Source organism: Glossina fuscipes, unplaced genomic scaffold (genome assembly GCF_014805625.2).
Source record: "Glossina fuscipes isolate IAEA_lab_2018 unplaced genomic scaffold, Yale_Gfus_2 213, whole genome shotgun sequence".
In the NCBI taxonomy this organism is placed as follows: domain Eukaryota; kingdom Metazoa; phylum Arthropoda; class Insecta; order Diptera; family Glossinidae; genus Glossina; species Glossina fuscipes.
In genome coordinates this window covers 1,225,558-1,235,790 of record NW_023998556.1, presented here as the reverse complement: position 1 = coordinate 1,235,790, position 10,233 = coordinate 1,225,558, and the positions used below count along the sequence as shown (strand labels likewise).

Here is a 10,233-nt window from a genome sequence, read left to right as displayed (position 1 = left end):
TAACGCAAAACGCTAGCTGTTTGACTTTCGCCTTATTTTTAATTTGTTAGTTGAAAAAGAGCATGAGCTAACTTTCAGATACGCAAATGTCTTGCATGTTGTGCCGAAGTTTGTTTTTATGTTCTATATTGTCGTCATTGTGTTTTGTTATAAATATGTATTACAAAGATGTTGAATTCTCCGAATATTTATTTTGTCTCACCAGGGGTGAGATTTCTTTCCCGTACTGAGAAGATCTTGTGCTCTCCAAACAATTCAATTGTTCCCGCAGTATATAAAGACGTATGCAAAGACGTTTAACATACCGATTCTGCTGATAATCATTGCCAAATTCATCATTCAAATTCTTCTGAACAATACATTTTATGACGCGGTAGATGAATCAAACAAGTGTTGAACACTATGAACTTTCCGAGTAGTTCAAATGTTTCGCTGTGGGCAATAATATTTCGCCGTAGGGAACAATGAAATAACTTTTTCAATAATACAGAGAGAGGTGAGCTAGCATCACCAAAATTGTCATCTGCACCTAAAAATTTTGTTTTTTTTACCGAATTTAAAGAACATATTAACCAGGAATTGTTTTCGAGATCCGTATTTTAAAGATAGTCTACACATGATATATTGTAATACACACAACGTAAGGCCCTACATGTCCTATTTTTAAATAATTTGACTGCGTAAGGTAAGAACTGTAAGGCAAATTCCACCTCAAAAAGTAAACACGGAATTTACATAGTTTCCCCTATTCAACATTGCCTATGATCCAGAAAGCGAGCCTAGTTCCAACATTTCAAAAACTTGCAACCGCTTCATTCCAAGCAAAAAGTTTTGCTGTATACTTTAATTATTGTGCACTACTTTTAAACTTTATTGAGAACAAAAACATGCTTTACCCCTCAGTTTACCTTCACAGAAAATGAATCTAGAGCACCTATTTACAAAAAATACTTCAGTACTTTATTAAAGCGTATATAGAAATCATTAAATTATGAAAATGATAGGTAAAAATAAGGTTATTTTTTAAGAATAAATTCATTTAATGTTGATATAATTGTATATTATTGAAAAGATTCTAGAACACAAACCCAGTTCTTTTTTTTGTTTGCTAAAAAAAATTATTTACATAAAATTTCTAATAACACTTTACCAATCAGCTAAAGACCATTTCGGCAAAGGTGATTTATTTATAATACGTAAACGATGCCTAACTTCTTCAGTGGCTCGACCCGTATCATAACCAAAGGCATCCAATGGACCTAATTGGAATTTGCAAAATCTAGATGAAAAGCAAAATTTAAAAATCGGTTTGTTTATGATAAGAATATGTGTATCCAACCTTTCCCCGGATATGGCTTGTAAAAATTTAAAGTAGCTTTCACGCAAGGTGCGAGGTTCCACAATCCCAGCGTGGAATAGCGTTGCCGTACATAAAGTATATAAAATCATGGTAAATCCTGGCATATAAGGGACGTACTTTTTCTCTATGCCCACGTTGTAGATTATCTACCATAGGTCGTGTTATAAACAAATTAAAAATTAAAATTTGAGATGTTTAATATTATGTTACCTGTAACATTTTCCACATAACGTACAAAGCTACTGTTATATCTGGATAAAAAATAAAACTTATACTGCTCAGTAAACCAGCAGGTATAGCGAATCGAGCATCGTCAAAGTTGAAACTATGTCTCAAAGTGCAAGATGTGGCCTTTTTTAAATATAAAATTCTTGTTATAGATATTGAAAGATTTACATTCTTTCATTTTTACCTTATAAAGCAAGGAGAAGCAACCCATGAACAAACCTAGGTTCAAGGTTTTAGTGGTGAACATATTTTTATGCCATTTAATTTTCATTTGTATAATATTTTTGATATTTAGCAGAATTTTTAAGGCCACTTGTAAACTTATACCACCCAGCAATGGTCTAAGTCCGCCCATCAAGACATAATGCAGACAGCTAACCTGGTGAGGACAGCACTGATGTCTCCCTTTAATAGCCCTTAGAAATTTCGAATATATTTGCACTAAACCACTAATGCTGCTAAGATTTATAGGGGTTCTTGATTGATTAGCTGATTCTTCACTTGTGGTTTGCAATGACTTTAAAGGACCCTCTTCGGTCTTACCCACAAATATACGTAAAATATCAAACATAGAATCTTTACAAGTATTACTCTGATGTAAGCCCAAACGGTACATATAAAGTAGTACCGAAATGCTTGAACCAAATATCAAAGCTTGACCGTTGGGTATAGATTTCACCCAACCCCTAGCTTCTGCCATATTCCATAAAGTCTCTGTGGCGACATTTGCTACATATAACGCCAATAGAGATCGTCTTTTCGGTCTTTCCACAACAATTGCAGAAAAACTGGATAAGACACTAGGTATAAAGGCTACTGTTGATATGTGAAATCCGCCGAGCAGATTTCGTATCAGGCACGCAAACAAAGTAAATGTATAAGCATTAGTTACCAGGAAGGCAGTCGATTGTAAAATACCTAAAACCATTTTATGCAAATCTCGTTTTGTAGGTACTTTATGACGCATTAACATGGAGAGCTTCAAAAGTAAAGCAAAATAACTTTATATAAAATAAAACAAAGAGGTCCTTAGCTTTACTTACCATATAAACCATAGTATAAACTTTTAGACAATACGGTGTAGAGGACAACAAAAGACCGGCTACCGCATTAGTACATTTATCGGTCCAGGGATGTTGAATTTCCTGACAGGTGTTTAAAACCCACATTTTGCTTTGTATTGCCATGTCGTTTGACTTTTATTGAGTATTTCGAAATATGTTCAAGAGTTTTTATCTAAAATCTTTTAAAAGGGAAGAACGCCTTGTTCTAAAAAATTGTTTTAACCGTAATTAATTTTAATACAAAATCAGTATTCTTTGAAAAACTATAAGAGCTTTGCTTCTATAGCTGCGCCCTTATAGCGTATTTTTTTTTTTTTAATTTTTAATGTTATATGGCTTTCAATCGGCAGGAAAATAACAAAGTTGATTCAGAATTTTATAATTTTATATAATTCATTTTTAGATCTGGCTATATTCAGACTCATTTTATATAGGTCGTATAAATCCCACAAATTAAAATTTCGTCCGCTTTTTTTAAATTTTTCGGGAATTTTGTCATTCTGTTATTATATATACTTTTGGCCAGTTATATTGGTCTAGATAAGCTAACACGGCTTGAACAATTAAAACAGTCCTCGAAACTTTACACAAGTTTAGAGGTGTAATTCGTGCGCGCCCCAAAATGTATTAAGACATTCCGCCTACACCTTGAACGTTCGCTAGCTTCGCACTCAGAGAGTCAAAAGCAGTAGAATTCTTATATTCATGTGCATTTGTTTGTCCTTTCTTCCGTCAGCCGTCTTTTTTTACGACTTCCCAAATCTTGGCGCACATGTTTTCAGCTGGATATTATAGATCAAGTTTGAAAGTCATCATGATCTGCTCATAAGTACATCTGAAATATTTAAACAAATGAAAAAAGAAATTTTTTTATAAATATTGTTAATAGTAATCTACTGTGGTTGATATCGATTTAAAGTTTTACAGGAGTTTTTCGAAAAGCCACTTTAAGGGACGCAACAGGTACAAGGCACTCATTCGTGCAAAAGATGAGTATCCAAAATTTCCCTTAAGGCGGACATAACTTTCTTATTTATGGGTAACAAACAACTATAAAACTCATTTTATTTTTTACATAAGTCTTTATACAATTTATGTGTTAAAACAGGCCGATATATATGAACACATGAAGACAAATATTAACGGGAAACTAATGTACGGTCATAGGAAGTTTTATTACTATATTATACGAGCATAAAATGTAATATATTGTAAATGTTAGATAAGCTGATTACTAATCCTTCAGTAATTGATTAAAGTTATATCAAGTATCAAGAAAACGGAAAAGAATCGATAGTATTATATATATTAAGTTCAAGATGAACTAAGTAGTAATCTACATCTAGAATTCTCTACATTTTTATCTAAGATAAGGAGTAATTAAAAGCAAAATGGTATCATTTAGCGCTTTACTTTTTATACGTAATTCGTAGAGATAGTAAATAAAAAATATTTGCTAAATTCAACATCAAAAATAGGCAAGACTTAAAGATGCATTTTCAGAAAGTTTATGGATTTAGTCAAGATTTAGTCAAGGTTCGGTCGGTTACATAACCTAAGTCAGAGGAAAACCTTTTTTTATGGTGGTTTATCTATTAACTTTTTTCATGTCTGCGAAACAATATTTTACTACTTTTAATATATATATTATAAGTTATGTGATACTTATATTACACATGCCTGCCTAGAGTTAAGCAGTGCCGCGCAGTATCGAAACCGTATTATACGAAGTTTTTTCATTTTTTATTTACGTACTCGACCTAAGATGTCTTATAGAATAATATAACTTAAACTTAGATATAACGTAAATAAAAGTAATGTGTACCGTATTGTACCAAAACCTAGTCTTAAGGTATGATAGCCGAAACATCGTTCCAAATATACATCTAACTGAAGAATTAAGTAAATTTCGACCATTTACACACAAAAAATATATGTTTATGATAGTAATATGTGATGAATGATAATAATATCGACGTTGACAAACTTGGATTTCATCAAAAATTACAACAAATCCATTTTTTTTTCTCAGAATAGATTGAAGCCCCTCTTATTAACGATAGCATAAAAACAAAACAAAAAAGAATTGAAAATATATCCAAGGGAGTAGATATTCAATTTTTTAAAATAGTTTTGTATCAACGCTCTGTTGGGATAATCGTTGCATTGAAACTGTGTTTGCCCAGCACAATATTATACCCCTGCGCATAATATTAGTTTGGGGAAAAAGAAATCCATTATTTTTTCGATAGATGGCTGCACTGATAGATTTCCCGTAAAGTATCGATCAAACAATTTCCGATTCTGTACATTTACATACTGTACATTTCGCAGTAAAAAAAATTCTTTTGCTGTTTTTTGTTTGGTGCATTCAGTTGTGAGTTACAGCGTGTTAAAAATGGAAGTGAACAAAGAGAAAATTCGGTACATTTTACAGTTTTTCTTTGACAAAGGCGAAAATGCAAGCCAGGCGGCTAAAATTGTGAATGGTGTTTATGGTTCCGATACTGTAACAGCCAATTATATGCGATTACCATCTTTTTCTTGCATTGCAAAATTTCTTTAATGATATAAAATTGGAATCTAGGGAGGATTGTGAAAATCGACTACTAGAGTTTTTTGCAAATAGAGACCAGGACTTCTATGAGAGAGGCATTGTGAAGTTACCCTTAAAATGGCAACAAATCATACAACAAAACGGTGCATATTTGACCCAAATCGGACAATCCGAAGCACGTTAAATAAAGTCCTGAAGTTCATATAAAAATAATGGATTTCTTTTTCCCCAAACTAATATAATGCATATAAGGTGTGTTACGATCCGGGAAATTTTTCGTTATGAGACTAAGACCTACCCGTAGTGTTGCACAGGACTTTTTTTTTTGAAGCCATATTATTGGATGGGGTCACACTTTTATTTAATTGAACTAATTCTCGGTTTTACTAGTATTCAACGATTTTTCTAACAATCGTCTTAAACTTTCCTAACATGTTCTCTCACTGCACATATACTTTATCTATATCTATGTAGAAGTTTACACGCATATACTTCAACCTCTATCTAACATGTATGTATGTGCTCTTACATACAAAAGCAAATAAATTTTATGTTATACTTCTATGGGCGTACGAACATATATGCATATTCATAGTATTGCTTAAGCCAATTCGCGAACATTTATATATACCTACACTACACACTCGCTCATACATATACGTCTGTGTTCGCATATGTGGAGAGGTAAGCAACCAAGTTTTTTGGTGTAAGTTTCTTGTTCTTCCTTTAGTTTTTGGTGTAAGTTTCTTCTCCGATTTAAGTTTTTTGGTGTAAGTTTCCTGTTCTTGTTTAAGTTTTTTGGTGTAAGTTTGTTCTTCGATTTAGGTTTTTTTGTGTAAGTTTCTTCTTTTGTTGTCGTAACATTTATGATAATGAAAATTGATGTATGCAGTTATAGATCTACATAAATACGAATGTCCAGTAATTTTGTTCACAAAATTCCTGAAGTCATCGTGATGATAAAGTATGTTTAATTAGGACTGGAATGATATTTTCATTCGACCTGTAGGTGGTGTTTATTACTAAGAAATGATAATCTACTAATCCTATTAACCTTTTTATAAATTCCTATGAAAAAAATTAGAATAAGAGAGAATTTTTAAGCCAAAACGAATGAAAGTTGAAACCTGAAATTATATTTCAACAAATTTTTAACTATAGTTCGCAGATCGAGTTTGATAATATTCGAAGCCGTGACTCACCTCACAAACTTAAAAAGTTCAGTCTCGAAAAGAAGTGCGGAAATTCAAACTATTTTCTTCTTTTTCTTTTATAAAATACGACCGCTTATAGTTTATAATAAGCTCGTAAAAAAAAAGGATAAAGAAGATGGCGTATCGTATATACAGTTTCATTGAAACTTGTTACAGCATTTCGACTTCGCCGATCTTAACAGTTTGTCGGTTAATTAGTAGTTTGAAAGCAGGACGTACGAACACGAACGAGGCTGAAGGAAGTGAATCAAAAATTTCTTGGAAATTATTTTCGATAATCGCAAAGTGAAATTATAAGAAATTATAGCTGCAATCTTAAAGATATCAAAGGGCATAGCATTCAACTAGAGTACGTTTGCAAATCTCAAAAGGATCCTCCCGGGGAAAGATTTGAAGAAGGCTATTATAATGAATAAATTTGCATACTTGAAAATAAAATGTTTTTTTACTTAGTCCCAAGAATCATTGACTGATCTATTATATTATTGTATTATATTTTCCCAATTGTCATCTTCTTTATCAACGACTACAAATGTCGCCATCTCTATCAACTTCCGAATCGTGTGTTTCTTTCGCATTCTGAAACCATGAACAAAAGTAAATAGGGTCTAAAGCTTCACAAAACTAGGAGAACTAGCACTAATTGGTCAAAAATAGCTAATAGAAACGAGTTCATTTTAAACTTTTTGAAACTTGAATAAAACGATTTTGTTCGCTATTAAAAAAAGTCTCTTCATTCGCTAAAGCTCCAAAAATGAAGTTGTACTTCAATTTTCTTTACGCTCTAAGCTGGGTTGAATGCGAGGAGTACATGTCTGAAAGAGTGAGTGCAAAAATTATTGAAAATAATTCCCAGCGATTATGTAGGACAATGTTAACTGATTTTATGTTCTGTGTGAGTAACGGTGGAGAACGACTCAGTGTCATTTATAGCTATGTACAATGGACTTTAGATTTACTTTTAATTTATTCATTTATTAAGTAATTACAAAGCCGTAGGCATAATACCTATTACGTAGACACATTTCATGTACTTCTTGCTTCATAAAATCCACAATCATCAATTCTTACCACCAACAAAATATGCATTATGAGTTTAGCAGTGCTGTTAATTTTCTTCTAAACGTATTCAAAGAATCAACCAGGGATTTCAGACTCGGTGGTACGGCATTCCAATATTTAGCAACACGAACAGTAAACATCTGATAAGTTAGACAAAGAAGGAGTTACTACGAAAGGGTGTCTATTCGATCCAGAATCCTTCAATGAAAACGCTCGGCAGTCGAGTTTGAATTATTTTGTAAAGCGCTATAAACGAAAGATGTTATACTACAACAATAATTCTTTTAAGCTTATCTGAGTTATACTTGACCCTTCATACTTTCTATTAATATTTAAAATTTGTTCTAAAATCGTCTAAGATATAGTACGAAAGCTATTACTCTGTTTCTGAGGTAAATATTAGGCTCTTTGATTTCAGGAAAAAAATAATATATTTTTCTTCAGAAGAAAGTTTTTGTGTTCCATTTTTACAGGACGCATCGAATCTTAAGCGAAAGCATAATGGTACGTACAAGACGTTGAAATATGTGTACACCACAACGATACCAACTTATATTAAAGGCAATTTCAATGCAAATAAAATCAATTAAAAGTCAATTTACCGAATTAGTAATTAACGAATGCATTAACGTTTAAAATATAGCGCAAGCACCTCTTACGCTATTAATATACAAAATCTTACCTTTAATAAAAAAAGAAAAACTTAGGAATAGAAATACATGATTTTAAAACGTTATAGACATTTCACGCCGCTGCTTCTACGATTTTCGAATAAATAACACCTTCCGCGGAAAGTTATAAATTTATATCAATAATCACAATTCAAGTCCAGGCAACGCTTCAGAGGCACCAGGAATTTGTTTGCACAGCCGAGACGATTTAGAAAGTATAGCATATTGCTATTAATAGTCCATTAGGTATCTAAAATTTGCGTTAATTGCTTATCAAAGCCATCGTGAATTGCTTTATCTTCAAGGCATTAAAAGTCAGGTTAGTGTTCTCACAAGGCGTCGTACGTTGACACTCTTGAAGTCGTTTCTTTAGATTGCTTCTTAAACTGGGAATCGAGTCGATTGAGCTAAATATAATTTACATTCATTATCGATTTTTAATAGCCCTAATTAACTATTAGGTACGCAATAAATGAAAAGCATGAGTTGTTGCGAATATTGGATACCCAAAAATTTAAGCGTAGACATAGAAAATATATTGGATTTACTTTTTTCTCTTTTGATACCTACCTTATCTAAATATGTAAAAGTTTGCTGATAACCGAAAATTTGCTAGTTACCCGATCAAAACCAATTTTATGCTCGACTCTTACATAACCAATTTTGGAACGATAGTTGCTATTGATTGTGGGTTGCACCTTCTTGGTGGCCGTTTTGATTCACAAAAATTGTAGAATGTAGACCTTTTTCCCAAATTTTGGAGCCTACAGTACTATAAACTGAGATATGCATGGTTGGTCGTTTTATTTAAGAAAACACATAGACTTTTTTGCAACATATACCACTTGTTAAACTTGCTCATTTGTGCTGGTCTTTAGAATGGATCTTAGTTTTTAGAACAATAAAAGACTGGAGGAGGAACATATATACATCACAATTCAGACCGATATTATCCGTGAAGCTACAAGGTACTAATGACTTTCAATAGACATAGAACACGTTTGTGCAATTCCAATTTCCTATTTAGACTTTTGTTACTATGACCGTTCGAATTTCGGACATTGCTAAATCCTAAATGCCGCACTGATTGTGGCGCTTATATTTGCTGATGTTATCTTTTATGAACACAAACAAATAGGAGCCTCAACTGACCATATTTACGTTCAAATTAACCAAAGAGCGAAAATCCCAACGTGTGGTTTTTTTTGTGGCAGCTTGTGTTGTGTACAACGGAATGTACACATTTCTAATGTATGGCTAAAAACAACAACAACTGCAGGAAACTAAGCTAATGTTCTTAGGTCACCAATGATAAGCTTTGCTTTTATTGTAAAAAACTACAATAAAAAATATATAACAACAATGCCAACAACTTGATTTGTGTTTCAATAAATATTCAGTAATTGAATTTCCCAAACAAAAAAAACAAAAAAGAAATTATGTCAATAATTCACATAAGACAATAACATATTTTTGATTTGATATATTATAAAATTTTTTATTAAATATTTGGGCGCTTTTCACTGAGCGTGACTCGTTTATTTTTCCTGTACATTTAATACACTTTACGCAACTTTATTTGTTTATCAAACTTTTATACATTTCTTTTTTTCATAATTTTTTGCTAATTCTAGTGAATTATTGCTATTATTTTATTTTTTTTATATTATTATTATTACTGCTTTTTTGCTGTTACTGACTGTTTTGTAATTTGCATTTACTGTTATTATTGCTTGCTTACAGTTTAAGCGATTGTTTGCTCTAAATGACCAAAAACAGCTGCGCGTTTATTGTACAGCTGGGGAGGTGAATATAATTTGAGTTGAATAATTCATGTTAATTCTTTGAGAACAGCGGTGAAGTTCCATTCGTTATAAGATGGCGCTGTTCGGCTTAAAAATCTTTATATTTATATAAAATACTAAAAAAAGCAAGATAGGATCAACTAAAAGCAATATTATATCACGTTTATATTATATGTTGTTCAAATTTCCTCTTCAGCTTCTTTTAGGTGGTTCGAATAAATGTTTTTTTTTTTTTAAATGCTCTGTTGGGATAATTGTTAACAATTTGGATT

The 10,233-nt window shown here is 32.0% G+C and overlaps 1 protein-coding gene across 9 annotated transcripts; it reads right to left on the bottom strand.

The window, feature by feature from the left end:
- Positions 1-1,026: 1,026 nt before the first annotated feature.
- LOC119642059 (transmembrane protein 135-like) lies at positions 1,027-9,607 on the bottom strand. 9 transcript variants are annotated; one of them, XM_038041027.1, is made up of 8 exons: positions 9,318-9,607; positions 8,727-9,117; positions 8,168-8,563; positions 2,632-3,487; positions 1,773-2,567; positions 1,571-1,711; positions 1,340-1,506; positions 1,027-1,279 (listed from the first exon to the last, which is right to left on the bottom strand). In XM_038041027.1, exons 4-8 carry the CDS (start codon positions 2,773-2,775, stop codon positions 1,147-1,149), a joined length of 1,380 nt encoding a protein of 459 aa, XP_037896955.1. In that variant the 5' UTR covers positions 2,776-3,487; positions 8,168-8,563; positions 8,727-9,117; positions 9,318-9,607; the 3' UTR covers positions 1,027-1,146. The 9 variants fall into 9 exon arrangements, with proteins under 9 accessions (XP_037896955.1, XP_037896953.1, XP_037896954.1 ...); XM_038041025.1 differs by having other exon boundaries at positions 8,727-9,607; XM_038041026.1 differs by lacking the exon at positions 8,168-8,563 and having other exon boundaries at positions 8,727-9,607.
- Between the last annotated feature and the right edge of the window lie 626 nt (positions 9,608-10,233).

Excerpts from the sequence above, each read along its gene's own strand:
- LOC119642059 (XM_038041025.1), bottom strand. The coding sequence starts at position 2,775 with ATGGCAATACAAAGCAAAATGTGGGTTTTAAACACCTGTCAGGAAATT. Across the intron at positions 1,507-1,570 it reads TTATGTGGAAAATGTTACAG|ATAATCTACAACGTGGGCAT; the intron begins GTAACATAATAT and ends GACCTATGGTAG. Across the intron at positions 1,280-1,339 it reads CAAGCCATATCCGGGGAAAG|ATTTTGCAAATTCCAATTAG; the intron begins GTTGGATACACA and ends CTTTTCATCTAG.